This window comes from Garra rufa, chromosome 11 (assembly GCF_049309525.1).
Source record: "Garra rufa chromosome 11, GarRuf1.0, whole genome shotgun sequence".
NCBI classification, from domain to species: Eukaryota; Metazoa; Chordata; class Actinopteri; order Cypriniformes; family Cyprinidae; genus Garra; species Garra rufa.
The window spans coordinates 28,889,486-28,905,881 of NC_133371.1; the positions used below are offsets into that span (position 1 = coordinate 28,889,486).

Consider the following 16,396-nt stretch of genomic DNA (forward strand, 5'->3'; position numbering starts at 1 on the left):
GCTGTCAGAGATCAATGACACGTCTGACATTCCCTCTAGCCCTGCACGGCAAACACACAGACGTCTCCATCCATTTACCAGCACCAACCCCACTGAAGGAGATCACATCTAATTACTGTAATATAACAACATCAATAACAAAGAATTAATTATAGTCAAGCGCTAATGAGTTATTCACTTCTGCGTCAGTGAAACACAAAACAGAACTATTAAAAACCACTCTGTTTCATTAATGAACTGACACAGTGGTTGTAAACTGTAATTTCGCATGTACTGAGAAGGATCTGAACAACAAAACGCAGGACTAAAGGGGTGGGGTGGTACCTGGATCCAGAGGAGAGCGGTACGGACGGCTGTGGCTCAGAGGGCTCTTCTACATCCTTCAGAGCTTTCTCCTCCTGCTTTAGAAAAGTCTTGGCCTCTCGTGAGTCTGCGTCCACCTCTTTGGTGACCCTGTGGAACACAACAAAAGATATAATGCTATAAATACTCATTGTGCATTTTAAAATCTTCCAAAACAAAAAAACACACCACTGTTACATGTTTGAAAAAAAAATTATATATATATATATGAACAGTAAGATGTTAATTTTAATGTTTTTTTAAAGAAGTCTCTTTTTTTAAAGCTGAGTTTTTAGCATCATTACTCCAGTCACATGATCCTTCAGAAATCATTCTAACATTTAGACATGTATTATTATGTTGAAAACAGCTGAGTAGAATTTTGTCATGTTTCTCTGATTAATAGAAAGTTCAGAGGAACAGCATTTACTGAAATAGAAATCTTTTGTAACATTATAAATGTCTTTATCATCACTTTTGATCAATTTAAAGCATCCTTAGTAAATGAAAGTATTAGTTTCTATAATTTCTTTTCCCAAAAAACAACAACAACAAACATTATACTGACTCCAAGCTTTTGATGCATAGTGTATGGTGTATAATGTTACAAACATTTTTCTTTATTTCAGATAAATGCAGATCTTTGCATCTTTTCATTCATCAAATAATCCTAAAAAAAGGTACTCAACTGTCAAAATGTCAGCAAATCAGCATATTAGAATGATTTCTGAAGGATGTGTGTGAATTACTGATGGAAATTCAGCGCTTCCATAACAGGAATAAATGACATTTTACAATACATTAAATTAAATATTATTTTATTTTTATTTAATTTTTTATTTAAATGGTAATAATATTTTACAAAATCACTGCTTTACTTTTTCACTGTAGTGTTTTTTAACCAAAAAAAGTATTACATAAGTCAATGTTTAAAACGTACATACAAAAACACCAAAAAAAAAAAAACAGCAAAAGTGGAAATTAAGAAATATATTAAGAAAGCATTTTATAAGCAGAACATTAAAAAAAAAAAAAAAATATATATATATATATATATATATAAGAATATATAAAATGTTAGGCATTAAATTATCCAACAATTGCTATATATATTAAGAACTAGGATATTTGAAAATATAAGTATTAAAAATAAAAGCATTTTCTGTTTGTCAAACATTAGTGAACCTACACCTGGTTTCATTTGTTTCCAGATGTTATTATTTTTAATATTTTGCCATTTATGCAGTAAATTTCATATATTTTTAATTATCAAAAGTATCCTAATATTTTTGGGGCCACTGTATTGTGTTTCATATTAACATTTGTTCTATAAAAACATCTCGTGTTCATCAAATGAGTTCAAAGCTTGTCAGTGCTTTGTGCTTGGCAGGATTTGAATATTTTACTGGCTCATAAACACAATGTACTGGAATGAATTATTGAGAAGCAGCAATAGTATGCTAAGATGTGACGACCGCATTGCTATTAACTATTAAATTACAGCATTCACTTAAATAGCCCAAATATTTTAATACATTTTTAACTTCATTAATAACATGCACATATAAATTTAATTTAAAAGCTGCCTATTTGCACAAAACAACGTTTTGTAAAGAACATGTTTCTGAAGAATTGTTTAGAGAATGTTCAGCTCTATATCTAATTATTGAACGTATGCTGCCATCTGGTGGCCATACGAAAGTTACAGTTGCACATGAGTTTTCACTTACCGAACTTCTTCTCCTGCAAAATCAAACACCTTGGTAATTGTGATTTTGGAAGATTCTTTTGGTTTGTCCTCCTGCTGCTGAGACGCTGTAGATGGTTTACTGGGCTTATCTGTGCCACTTGTAGATGTGGACTATAAGAGATACAAACAAAAACATACACATTAATCTAGGACACAATAAAATAAAACAAAAGCACAAAATACATTTCTATGGACTATGAAAGCCAGTTTCCACCACTGAATAAAAAAACGGTAATTGCAATTATGGCTTTTTTTCTCAGAATTGAAAGATACACCCTTGCAGTTCTGTCTTTTTTTTTCTGAATTGTGATATAAACTTTTTCTCACAATTCTGAGAACATATTAGTCCTTTTTCCCCTTAAAATTGGAGTTATCTCAAAATTATGAGAAAAAGTCAGAATTGTAAGAAAAAAGAGAATTGCAGAACTGCAAGTTTTTCTCTCACAATTCGTAATTTATTTCTCACAATTGTGAGTTTATATCACGCAATTCTGAGAAAAAGTCAGAATTGTAAGAAAACAGGCAGAACTGCAAGTTTTTCTCTCAATTCTTAATTTATTTCTCACAATTGTGAGTTTATATCACGCAATTCTAAGAAAAAGTCAGAATTGTAAGAAAAAAGGCAGAACTGCAAGTTTTAATCTCACAATTATTATTTTATTTCTCACAATTGTGAGTTTATATCAGGCAATTCTGAGAAAAAAAGTCAGAATTGTAAGAAAAAAGGCAGAACTGCAAGTTTTTCCCTCACAATTCGTAATTTATTTCTCACAATTGTGAGTTTATATCACACAATTCTAAGAAAAAGTCAGAATTGTAAGTTTTAATCTCACAATTGTGAGTTTATATCACACAATTCTAAGAAAAAGTCAGAATTGTAAGAAAAAAAGGCAGAATTGCAAGTTTTAATCTCACATTTATTATTTTATTTCTCACAATTGTGAGTTTTTATCACACAATTCTGAGAAAAAAAGTCAGAATTGTAAGAAAAAAGGCAGAACTGCAAGTTTTTCCCTCACAATTCGTAATTTATTTCTCACAATTGTGAGTTTATATCACACAATTCTAAGAAAAAGTTAGAATTTTAAGAAAAAAGAGAACTGCAAGTTAATCTCACAATTCTTATTTTATTTCTCACAATTGTGAGTTTATATCACACAATTCTAAGAAAAAGTCAGAATTGTAAGAAAAAAGGCAAAACTGCAAGTTTTAATCTCACAATTATTATTTTATTTCTCACAATTGTGAGTTTATATCACGCAATTCTGAGAAAAAAAAAGTCAGAATTGTAAGAAAAAAGGCAAAACTGCAAGTTTTTCTCTCATAATTCTTCATTTATTTATCTCAGTTGTGAGTTTATATCACGCAATTCTGAAAAAAGTCAGAATTGTAAGAAAAAAGGCAAAACTGCAAGTTTTTCTCTCATAATTCTTCATTTATTTATCTCAGTTGTGAGTTTATATCACGCAATTCTGAAAAAAGTCAGAATTGTAAGAAAAAAAGGCAAAGCAGCAAGTTTTAATCTCACAATTATTATTGTATTTCTCACAATTGAGTTTATATCACACAATTCTGAGAAAAAAAGTCCGAATTGAGATAAAAAGCCGCAATTACTTTTTTTTATTCAGTGGTGGAAACAGGCTTCCATAGAAGACAGATGTAATGTTGGTACATCAAAATTAAAACCAAATAAGTTATATATCTTACTTTACTTTGATTGTTTTCTTGGGTTGATGGTTACCTGCTGAGAGCCTGTACTTGGAGCTTCTGCTTTGGGTCGAGGGCCAACATCGCTCAAAAAACTAGCCCAAAGATCATCAGCTTTCATCTTCTGCTTCTCTTCAATGTCCTCTTTTTTCTTAGTTACAAAACAATCTTCCTTTGGCTCATCTTCACCTTTCTGTTGGTCTACTGAACCACCCTCATCATCTCCTTCTAGCTTGAGGCCTCCTTTTTTCCTTTTCCTTTGTAAATATGGAGAAGGTGAGAACATTTTTCCATACAATCAGTTTTACTTTGATTTAAAATATACATCAGCAATGATACCTCATAGGGATGTTTGCTTTAGTTTTCTTCTTTTTCTTCTTCGCATGCTCTGACTGTTGAGCGTCACCATCCTCCCCTTCCAGTGCATCCTCCTTAACACATTCATTCATGTCATCCTCGCTCAGATTATCATCTAATCGATTCAAGAAAACAAAGTGAATGGATCGTATTTATGACATAAAGACAAAATAAACACGACAGTTGGCAAACTAAAAAAAAAAAAAAAAAAAAAACTTTAAATACTACTAAAAATGTCTTTCACTTTCAATAACTTGAGTGTAAACTATAGATTTTAAAAAAAATACTTGGAGGCAGAAAAGAAAGACCAGCAGGGGTCTTGGTGAATTATATCAGTAATTGTTTACATCCTTGTCATCACTCTCACAGACAAATAAACTTATTTCAGAAAGAAATTAACATATTAATCAAGTGGATTCTGTATAAATATACCATATATACATTCTAGATAATACTGGGACAATAGATTTATATGTTGTAGGTAATTCTGAAAGTGTAAACCCAAAATGAGCATTGTGTTAGCTATGATACTTGTTGTGTAACGTTGTTTTTGCATATCACGTAACATAATTTTTTTTTTAAGTATAATTTGTAAAAAAAAAAAAAAAAAAAAAAAGGGCAGTGTATGTTTACACATACAGAGCACAAACGAGTTAGCTTAGCTACATCTGAGCATCTTGAGCCCATGCTAATTTCATGCTAAAATCTCTTACCAGAAGGGACATAATCTTCATCCTCATTTGAGGAATAACCGTCCGAATCGTAATCCGAATAATTCATCTTTATTTCTGTGTGTGATGCGCTGTGTTAGCTGCTAAATCAGATAAAGACTCCAACAACAACTACATGAAACACTGTGGCTAACCAGCTAGCTTGTAGCAAACGTGCAATTGCCCTACTAAGAAGACCAATATGTTAGCTTGCTAGCATCATCTGATCTATAAAAGCCCGATCTGCCTCCATTCAGAACTGGCGGTTCTTTTCGGTTGTGGCTAGATGGGATACATCTACGACCGGAAACTAACAATGAAATTAATTGTTCTACCTATTAGATTGTGTTTTTTTTAACGTCTACACTTACCCCAACTCTAAACTTAGCCCTTACTATAATATAAAAAAAAAAAAACAGTATTGTTGTTCAGTGTGATAAAAATAACGTTAGATTGATGTGCGCATGCCCAGTAGCGAATCATGTCTCCCTTCTAGTCTTTACCGTTCTTTTCGACTTCAAGCTCTTTGCAAAATTGCATCAACCTTTAGCTAATAAAAAACAATAACAGAAAATATTTTTTTTAATATTAATTAACAACAACTACTACTACAGGTAATTACAAGTAAAACATATTATTAAAAATAATAATAAAATATAATATACAAACTGTAATATGGTCAAAAATGGATTTATATTTTGCCTTCATTGCTCTTTTATTATATTACATAAATATTATATAAATGGTGCTACATTGCTAAATACAATGACAATAAATAAATAAATAAATAAATAATGACAACATATGTATAAAAATATAAAACAAATCAAAACAACAACAATAATAAACTGGGTTGTTATTATTATTATAATTTTAAAAAAAGATAAATACAGTAAACTAATTAATAAAATTCTGCCCTCCTGCCTCTTCTGTTCTAATTTCTTTTTTGTTTTTTGTTTTTTCATGAACCAACCTTGTGCTAAAAACAATGACAGAAAATATTTTAAAACATGAATTAACACCAACAACAATAATAAACTGGGATATTATTATTACTGAAGGTAATTATAGGTAAATAGTATTAAAATTAATAATAACAAAATATAATATCCAAACTGAAATACAATAAAGAAAGGATTCATATTCTGCCTTTCTTGCTCTTCTATTCTATTATATAAATAGTACATACATTTCCAAGTGTGTTACTTTGTGCTAAATACAATGACAAGAAAGTTATAAATAAATAAAATAAAAATATAAAACAAATTATTAAAAACAGTAACAATAGTAAACTTGGTGTTGTTATTGTTATTATTATTAAAGATACATAAATGTCAAATATTATTATTATTATGTAGTATATACTAAATATACCAAATTAAAATACAGTAAAGAAATTAATAAAATTCTGCCCTCTTGTCTGTTCTAATTTCTTTGTTTGTTTTTTACAAACAATGCTAAATACAATGACAATAAATTAATTAATTCATTAATTAATAAAAGACTATAATATTTATAAAAATATAAAACAACATATTAAAAACAATAGCATACATTATTATATTATATTATATTTATTTATTAATAAAGATAAATAAAGACCAAATATTATCATTAAGAAATTATAATAAACAAATAAAATACAGTAAAGAAATTAATACAATTCTGCTCTCCTGCCTCGTCTATTCTAATTTTTTACTATCTTTTTCATTTACCAACCTTGTCCTAGAAAAAAGTGTGACATAAATATTCGAAAAAAATATTTATTAACAACAACAATAAACACAATTATATTATTATAGACAGTCCACGACATAATATAAAAATAAAATAAATAAAATAAAATATATTCATTTCAGCTTAAACTTTGCTTAAACTATCCATATGATATGCGAATCGGTTTTTACGGATACCTAGACTGGACAGCCGCTACAAACCGTACAGGCCCCGCCCACGAGCCTGTCGGAAATCATAGTTGACAGCAAGATAATCTCAACACCGACACAGTTTTGATCGTTAAAACTATATTTCCCCCGTTTTTGAAATTACAGAGGATTGGTAGATGCTTTTGGCAGTGCTTTTAGTTTAATGAAAGTAAATCCGCGCACTCGCCGGGTTTCCGCAGTTCAAATGGACGTTCATGCAGACGGATGAGCATCTGTGCTAAAAACAAACGCTAAACTCAAGCCCACATTTCTTTTCTAATGCTGTTATTGGGATTTGACAATTTCACGAATGAGCGCAGCGTTGATCTTAAGAGAAATGCAGGACGAATATAGCGTAGGATTCGTGAAGCAGATCCTTAGTTTGAATTTGGTGCCGAGGAAAAATGTCACCAACTGCGGGAGGAACGACACCTCTCTGTGCGATTTCTCCGGTGAGTGTTCACACCTCAGCAGAAAGCGCACATCATTTCGATCGGCTCATGTTTTTGTTTCTATCAGACATTATTATTATGCTGTATGATTAGCACTGCACTCAAAAATTTTCAAGCTTTCAGACTGATAATGGGTTAGCAACTAATGCTAGAGTGTTAGCTTGTCCGGCTAATGTTAAATATGTTGGGATGCTAGTGTTTGCTAAAATTATGGTGTAACTGAGAGATGGCAATTAATATATCTCATCGGTGTCTTTGTATGACTGTCTGTTTTTCTGTCTATTTATTTATCTGCAAAGTAGTTCCTTGTCTGTTAATATATATCTACAGACAGAACGACAGACAGACATACAGATGATATTTCTACATATACCTAGGCAATTAGATATCTGTCTATCTTTGGACAGACAGAGCGACAGATATTACTACAGACAGACATCTGTCGTTCTATCTTTGTCTGTGGACAGACACAGAACAACAGACATACAGAAGAATATATTGTATATTACTAGAGTTAGATAGGCAGATATAAATCCATCTATCTGTCTATCTTTAGACAGAATGACGGATATTACTACAGACAGACATCTGTCTGTTGTTTTCTCTAACTGTGGACAGAGACAGAACAACAGAAATACAGAACGATAGATATTACTAGACAGATAGAAAGATATCTATCTATCTATCTTTAGACATAGAACAACAGATCTTACTACAGACAGACATCTATCTGTCATTCTCTTTATCTGTGGACCAAGACAGAACAACAGACATACAGAATGATAGATATTACAAGAGGTAGTTAGATATCTTTTGTCTATCTATCTATCTATCTATCTATCTATCTATCTATCTACTGAATCTATTTATCTATCTAGACAGGCAGAATGACATACATCTCTACAGACAGATGGAACAACAGACATACAGAATGATAGATATTACAAGAGGTAGTTAGATATCTTTTTGTCTATCTATCTATCTATCTATCTGTCTATCTATCTGTCTATCTATCTGTCTATCTGTCTATCTATCTATCTATCTATCTATCCATCTATCTATCTATCTATCTATCTATCTACTGAATCTATTTATCTAGACAGGCAAGATATTATTACAGATAGACAGGCAGATATCTATTTATCATCTATCTATATATCTTTAGACAGGCAGAACAACAGATATTAGTAGATATACTGACAGATATCTATCTATCTATCTATCTATCTATCTATCTATCTATCTATCTATCTATCTATCTTTATCTTTATCTTTATTGTAGTTCTATCTTGTCTGTTAGTATATTGACAGACATGCAGATAATAGGTTTTTGTACATATACCTAGGCAAATAGACAGCTATCTTTAGACAGGCAGAACGATATTATCGTTCTATCTATCTATCTATCTATCTATCTATCTATCTATCTATCTATCTATCTATCTATCTATCCATGGAGAAATGGAACAACAGACATACAGAAAAATAGATATTACTACAGATAGATAGGCAGATATCTACAGTGCCTTGCAAAAGTATTCATACCCCTTAATTTTTTCACGTTTTGTTGCAGCATTATGTTAAACTGCTTTAAATTAGTTTTCCCCCACATCAATTTACACTCCATACACCATAATAATGACAAAGCAAAAAACAGATTTGAAAATTTTACAAATTTATTAAAAATAAAACACTGAAATAAGTACATTGCATAAGTAGCTCTGTCAGCTTGGATGTGGGCTGGCAGACATTTTCTAGAGTCCTAGTTGTTCCAGTCGTCTTCCATTATGGATAATGGAGGCTACATGCTCCTGTGAACCTTCAGTGCAGCAGATCCCTAGATCATTGCCTTAACGCAAGTCTGTCACTGAGCTCTACAGGCAGTTATCTTGACCTCAGGACTTGGTTTTTGCTCTAATATGCATTTTCAGCTGTTAGACCTTTTCTGAGAGGTGTGTGCCTTTCTAAATCATACTCATTCATCTATATACACATCATACACAGTCATCTATATATCATTATATCTATCTATCTATCTATCTGTGAACAGACAGACAGAATGATAGACATTACTGCAAATAGATTTCTATTTATCTATCTCTCTTTTTCTCTCTATTTATCTATCTATTTATCTTTAGACAGGCAGAATGACAGATATTACTATAGACAGACATCGATCTATCTATTTATCTGACTGTCTTTAGAAAGCTCGAAGATATCACTACAGACAGGCATCTATCTGTCGTTCTATCTATATATCTGTGGACAGTGAACAACAGACATACAGACCAATATATATTACTAAATATAGGCAGATATCTATTTATTTATCTATCTATCTCTCGCTATCCATCTGTCTTTAGACAGGCAGAACGACAGATATTACTACAGACAGACATCTGTCTGTCTATCTATTTATCTGACTGTCTTTAGAAAGCTCGAAGATATCACTACAGACAGGCATCTATCTGTCGTTCTATCTATATATCTGTGGACAGACAGAACAAGAGACATACAGAATGGCAGATATTACTACAGATAGATAGGCAGATATCTATTTAGTATCTATCTATATATCTATCGATTCATCTATCTTATCTATCTTTAGACAGGCAGAACGACATATATTACTACAGACAGACATTTATCTGTGGTTCTAGCTTTCTATCTTGGACAGACTGACAGAACAACTGACAGAACGATAGATATTTCAACAGACAGATAGGCAGATATCTATTTATTTATCTGTCTATCTATCTACCTTTAGACAGACAGAATGACAGATATTACTACAGACAGACATCTGTCATTGTATTAATCTGTGGACAGACAGACAGAACAACAGGCATACAGAAGGCTAGATATTACAACAGATATCTTTCAACATACAGCACGACAGATATTACTACAGACAGACTAATATACATTCATCAGAGAGACATTGATCTATCTCTCTTTTGTTCTGTCAATAGTAATGGCTGTCTGTCTATTGACCTGTTTTTGTATCTGTATCCATCTGTCTATCCACCTATTCGTATAGCAATCCATCCATATGTGTGTCTCCCCATCCATTCATTCATCCATTTCTCTATCTGTCTGTCTATCTATCTTCTTCAAGTTGTGTGATAGAAATATTGTTAAATATTTAATTTACAATATTACAAGGTATTGTATTTTAACTAACAATGCTTCACAGCTAACAAACACTTCTAATTTCAGTGCTGCCAGTCATTAAGATATTTTCTCATTGGTTACGTGGGACATGTTTACATCACAGGTGTGGGAAGGTTTGATAGACTGTTGGCTGATCTTCAAGCTTTCTGAATGTGATGTTTTGCTTTTGGCAGAGATGTGGTATGGTGTGTTCCTGTGGGCTGTTGTCTCCTCATTGGTGTTCCACCTGCCTGCTGCCCTCCTGGCTCTGGCAACCCTCCGGAGACATAAGATGGCACGGTTTTTCCCAATCGGCATCCTGCTCATGGGCATCATCGGTCCGCTGTTCGGAGGGGTTCTCACTAGTATGTAGCTTTCTTTTGTCTGGTTACATCTGAAATATATCATAATGAATATGAAATGCATCTAGACCAGGGGTGTCCCATCCAGCTCTTGAAGGGCCACTGTCCCGGAGAGTTTAGTTCTGACCCCAATCAAACAGACCTGAACCAAAGTAATCAAGGTTTTCAGAATTACTACAGTCTTCTGGTTTGATACAAGTCAAAAGTTCTCATACACCTTGCAGAATCTGCAAAATCTTATTTATTTTACTAAAATAAGAAAGATCATACAAAATGCATGTTATTTTTATTTCATACTGACCTGAATAAGATATTTCACTTAAAAAATGTTTACATATAGTCCACAAGAGAAAATATTTATATTTATATTTTATAAAAATGACCCTGTTTCAAAGTTTACATGCATTTGATTCTTAATACTGCTGTGTTGTTTAGTGATAGTTGTTTATGAGTCCCTTGTTTGTCCTAAACACTTAAACTGCCTGCTGTTACTCAGAAAAATTGTTCAGGTCCCACAAATTCTTTGTTTTTTCAGCATTTTTGTGTATTTGAACCCTTTCAAACAATGACTGTATGATTTTAAGATCCATCTTTTCACACTGAGGACAACTGAGGGACTCATATGAAACTATTACAGAAGGTTCAAATGCTCCCTGAAACCTCGGAAGGAAACACTGTGCATTAAGAGCCGGGGTGTATAAACTTTTTGAATTTGAAGATCAGAGTAAATGTAACTTATTTTGTCTTCTAGAAAACATGTATGTATCTTCTGTAGCTTCTGAAGGGCAGTACTAAATCACAAAAATATGATATTTAGGCAAAATAAGAAAAAATGAACACATTTTCATTATGTTCAAAAGTTTTCACCCCCTGGCTCTTAATGCATTGTGTTTCCTTCTTTAATAGTTGCATATGAGTCCCTCAGTTGTCCTCAGTGTGAAAAGATGGATCTGAAACTACAGTCACTGTTGGTTTAATACACAAAAATACTAAAAAAAAAAAAAAAGTTGTGAGACCTGAATGAATTTTTCTGATCGCTAAAAACAACAGCTGTGGATTACTCAGGTAACAACACTGTATAAAGAATCAAGTGTGTGTGTAAAGTTTTGAACAGGGTCATATTTATAAATGCGACTGTTATTTTCTCTTTTTCGCTATATATGTAAATGTCTTTAATGTGAAAAATCTTATTCAGGTCAGTGCTAAATAAAAAAATAACATGCGTTTTGTATGATCCCTCTTATTTTGGTAAAATAATTAACATTTTGCAGATTCCGCAAGGTGTATGTAAACTTTTGACTTCAAGGATGTTGGCCCTCAAGGAAAAGGATAGACTGAATGAATGAATAAATAGTGACAAAATATTTTATTTATATGCTATACAATATATGAATGTATATGTCTTACAGGTGCAGCAATAGCAGGAGTTTATAAAGCGGCTGGGAAGAGCATGTTCTCCTTGGAGGCCTTGGTGTTTGGAGTAGGACAGTCGTTGTGTGTTTTTATCATTTCCTTCTTCAGAGTGCTGGCTACCCTGTAGCACAAAGACATTGGCACACCAGGCTGCCATCACAAGGAGAGGAAGCGGTTCAGTCACCTGGGCGTCATATGCAAAACATGGAGGCCTTACTTCCCAAACAGTCCCGACAACTTATTTCCTTTGATACAGAACAATGGTATTTTTTCCAAACGGGTTTCTGATGAGTTTTTCGAGTAACACGGGACTTTTCATTTGGAAACGAAACATTACGAGCTACCTTTAAAGCAGAGCTAGCCTTGCGTTACAGGTGGAGTCATCTTGCACATGTATTATGTTTGTTAGTTTCTTTTCATTTTCTTTCTTAACACTAAATTTGTCTTTTATAAAGTTTTGGATGGGGTTAAGATGTACATACTAAAGCCCATTCCAGCTTGCCCTTAAATTATGCTTGAGAGGAACAACTTGCATTAACTTTGCACTGATTATATAAATCCATTAGGCCAAAGGCTAGAAATTTAAAGTTGTTTCTTTTCCTCACAATGCTTTCTATGTATTTTGCCTCTAATGTGGGCATATTTGAGGAGATTACAGTTGTTTGTGGACTTCGACATTGTAATCGTTTCACAGCGTAAGATTTTCGTCTGGAGTGGCTTTTGTTGGTCAAATGACATATTTGTGACCTGTTTTTACATTCAAAATCATTAAGAATTTGTTTTTCAAGTGGGCTCTGGGATTTGGCCTTCACATTGTTATTTCTGTATATATTAGAGTTAAACAATGTTGCTTTGACACTTATTTGCCCATAAGATTCTGTATGTGGCAGCCTCACCTCTTATGCCTAACATGTGAATGTAAAACAGATTTCAGCTGAATCCATCGTAGAATCACTTAAACCTTCACCAAAGAAATTCTAAAGCTATTCGCTATTATTTTTAGTAGAGAAAGCTCATGTGGAAAGATCAAACGGAATTACTATAGAATGTACGAAATTATATCAGAATCAGAAACCCAAGTTAATGTGCAGAAGTTTATAAAATAAGATGCTTAAGTTGCAAAAAAAGTGCACTCACACATTTAGATGTTCTCCCTATCAGCAAGAGGTGTAATTCTGAAACAGATATATGATCTTAACACACAGTAGCAGATTTTTAGACTTGTCTGAGGAATTATCAGCCTGACATCTAAACCAAACTTATTTCTCAAATATCATTTTCACTTTTCTTCAGCATACGCATTTGTAGACTTGTGTTCTCCCATATTACAAGCCCTCAGGAAGTTCTTGTGTTCTGGAAGTTTCATTCAAAGCTCGTGTGGTGTGAGTTAATGTAAATCAGACTAATCTTTAACGATTGGAGCGCTAACATTAGTGGGACGCACTGAAAGCTATGCTTTATTCGTCTGAGCCTATGGTCTCTCAATTGCACAAATGGATTTATTTTTCTAAAGTCCAATCATTCATGGTGGAGTGACTGCTCATTTTTTTTGTGGTTTGTCTTTGATTGTATGGTCTTGAGAAATGGATTTACTCTTTACAACGTACTTTCTGTTTATTCTTTTTTTTCTGGGCAAGTTTAATTTTCTTATTGTATAATAAGTGCCAATTGCTAGTATTTTCATGAAATAAAATGGTTTAGATTATAATAACACCACCTGGTTCTGCTATTGTGATTTGCTGTCCTGCGGTTTGGGTTTAATATGTTGGCTGGGCAGCTAAATGTGTGCCTCAGACATGAAAATAACAGCTGAAAGAGTAGTAAAAACAATTTGGTTGTATTCCAAACGGAGGGTGGTTTACTCACGCCACTCTCATCTGTGGTTTAGTGCAGCTTCTGTGTTCTCCAGCACTTCTACATTCACAGATGGCTCTCCTGTGTTCTATTAACATTCACCGGCCAAATCGCACAACCGCCACTTGCTGTGTATTGGAGGGAGTAACATGCTGTAGAAACACACGTGGAATGATGACTCAAATCATGTGGGCTTTTCTGCTAACAGAGGCCTGGTTCTGTACTGGAATAAAAGGACACTATAAGAAGTGAAAACAGCTATTTTTGAACATAGGAGAAATGTTACTTACCATAACAGGTTTGGAATCACTTATTTTAGTGTTATTAGTTAGCAAGACAACCAAAATTAATGTCATCTGTAATTCCAAATGTTACCCTGGACCTTAAGTAACACGGGTATATTTGAAGCAATAGCCAAAAATACACTGTATGGGTCAAAATCTATTTTTCTTTTATGCCAAAAATCATTACGATATTAAGTAAAGACCATGTTCCATCAAGATAGTTAATCCTACTGTAAATATATCAAAAGTTAATTTTTGATTGGTAATATGCATTGCTAAGAACTTTATTTGGACAAATTTGAAGGTGATTTTTTCAATATTTTTTTTTTTTGCACCCTTAGATTACAGATTTTCAAATAGATGTATCTCGGCCAAATATTGTCCTATCCTAACAAACCATATATCAATAGAAAGCTTATTTATTGAGCTTTCATATGATGTATACATCTCAGTTTTGTAAAATTTAACCTTATGACTGGTTTTGTGGTCCAGGGTCATATATGACACTTTACATGTAGACATTGTAAACGCAGTTTATTTTGCAACATCAAGCTAAAAGCTATTTCATAAAATCTTAAATATACTTAAAGCATGTTATGTAATACACATTTTAAATAAGATAAGTGCACAATAAACCTATGCAGAGAGGTGTCCACCTTATTCGTCGACTTGAAAGTAACTCTATGGGCGACATTTCCGGTTCAAAATAACGACTTGAGAATTGTAAAAACTGTTTGCACTACAAACCAGTCTACTCATAATTAAGATAATACATTAAAATAATATGGTAAGACACACTTATTTGCAATAACAAGCAGCAAAACGAGACTCATAAAGTTTACATATGGCCGTGCCTGCTGTGCTTTTACAGGCGTTGTTGCTAAATCCGCGGTTTTCCCGCGGAATTGGGCTACTTTACCAATGTTGATGCGGGTTGAAGCAATATAAATACCTAGATGCCTCATTTATATATGTAGCCTATATGGTTGAAGCACAGTAACTTAATATTCACCTGGAACCTCGCCAAAAACCTGTTTATTTTACCCCCGGAATGCCATTTTAACAGATCCCTTTCAAAACGCGATTGGGCTAGTTTTGAATAGCAATTGGGCGGTTTTTGTTGTAAAAAATTTTTACAACCCTGCTTATGGGATAATCATAGTTCATAAATAGAGGTGCTGCTGAGTGACTGCAGAATATTAAATTCCTTCCGATTTACTTTTCTTTTTATGCTGTAATGTATTTTAAAGCAACTATATATACGTTTAACTTAAATATGAGTTTTGAAATAATTCTGATGGTACAAAGACTTCTAATAAGGCGAAAGGCTTCCATTTCTTTCCCATCCCCCCTCAATCGTCTTATGACCATGGTTTTATTATAGTAGCCTAAAGTGTAGTAACCATGTTTTTTGGCCTACAGACTACCATTTGTATAACCATAGATTTACTACAAATTTAAGGTAAACGGTTAGCTTAGCAAAACTTTGTGGTTACACTGGGGTAACTGTAGGGGGCTCCAAAGTCCCAAAATTCACAAAACTACTTACAGTTGCTCTAAAAGTATAGTTCACCCAAAACTGAAAATGCATTTACTTAATGTACTCACCCTCAAGTTGTTTCTAAGCTAAGTTGAAAACAAAAGAACATTTTTTGAAGAATGTTGGTTATCAAACAGTTGTCGTCCGTGTCCAGCTATTTTTAACTGAACAAAACAGCTTGTTTTGCTGCTTGATATTACAAATTAGTGTGTCTTACAATTTTTTTTAATGTGTTATCTCAATTATGAACACACTGGTTTGTAGTGCAAACAGTTTTATCGTTTACTGCACATTGTTATAGTCTTGCCCATAGCCCCCTTAGAAAAATAAGGGGGATGGAAATCAGTGGTTACCCTTAAATTTTTTTGTTTGTTTTCTTTTTTCACCAGCATTCTTCAATGTTTTTTTTGAGTGAACTATCCCTAAGTTTAATCAAATCCCTGCCAAGTGTTTTTTGTTGCCAAACCTCATTCGAGTTGAGCTGTGTTATTGAAAAAGGGAAAAGACACAAGCATGTTCACGTCCATGAAAAAGCCGGGACTCGTAA

General features: G+C 33.0%; 2 protein-coding genes across 2 annotated transcripts in view; one reads left to right on the forward strand and one right to left on the reverse strand.

Moving 5' to 3' along the window:
• The window catches only part of cfdp1 (craniofacial development protein 1), a 39,509-nt gene extending 34,475 nt beyond the window's left edge, over positions 1–5,034 (reverse strand). The window contains exons 1-5 of the mRNA XM_073850896.1: positions 4,870–5,034; positions 4,139–4,271; positions 3,834–4,056; positions 2,073–2,203; positions 325–453 (exon numbers count right to left, since the gene is read on the reverse strand). Coding sequence (XP_073706997.1) covers positions 325–453; positions 2,073–2,203; positions 3,834–4,056; positions 4,139–4,271; positions 4,870–4,936 — 683 coding nt within the window. The 5' untranslated portion in view covers positions 4,937–5,034. The remainder of the gene's footprint in view (positions 1–324; positions 454–2,072; positions 2,204–3,833; positions 4,057–4,138; positions 4,272–4,869) is intronic.
• Positions 5,035–6,820: 1,786 nt separating this feature from the next.
• On the forward strand, positions 6,821–13,884 carry tmem170a (transmembrane protein 170A). Its single transcript, XM_073850748.1, has 3 exons — positions 6,821–7,243; positions 10,591–10,761; positions 12,168–13,884. Exons 1-3 carry the CDS (start codon positions 7,102–7,104, stop codon positions 12,296–12,298), a joined length of 444 nt encoding a protein of 147 aa, XP_073706849.1. The 5' UTR covers positions 6,821–7,101; the 3' UTR covers positions 12,299–13,884.
• Positions 13,885–16,396: the final 2,512 nt, after the last annotated feature.

What these genes read in the sequence shown, in the direction of transcription:
- tmem170a (XM_073850748.1), top strand. Translation starts at nt 7,102, where the DNA reads ATGAGCGCAGCGTTGATCTTAAGAGAAATGCAGGACGAATATAGCGTA. An exon ending in CTCTCTGTGCGATTTCTCCG is followed by an intron (nt 7,244 to 10,590) that starts GTGAGTGTTCAC and finishes TGCTTTTGGCAG; the next exon opens with AGATGTGGTATGGTGTGTTC. An exon ending in GTTCGGAGGGGTTCTCACTA is followed by an intron (nt 10,762 to 12,167) that starts GTATGTAGCTTT and finishes TATGTCTTACAG; the next exon opens with GTGCAGCAATAGCAGGAGTT.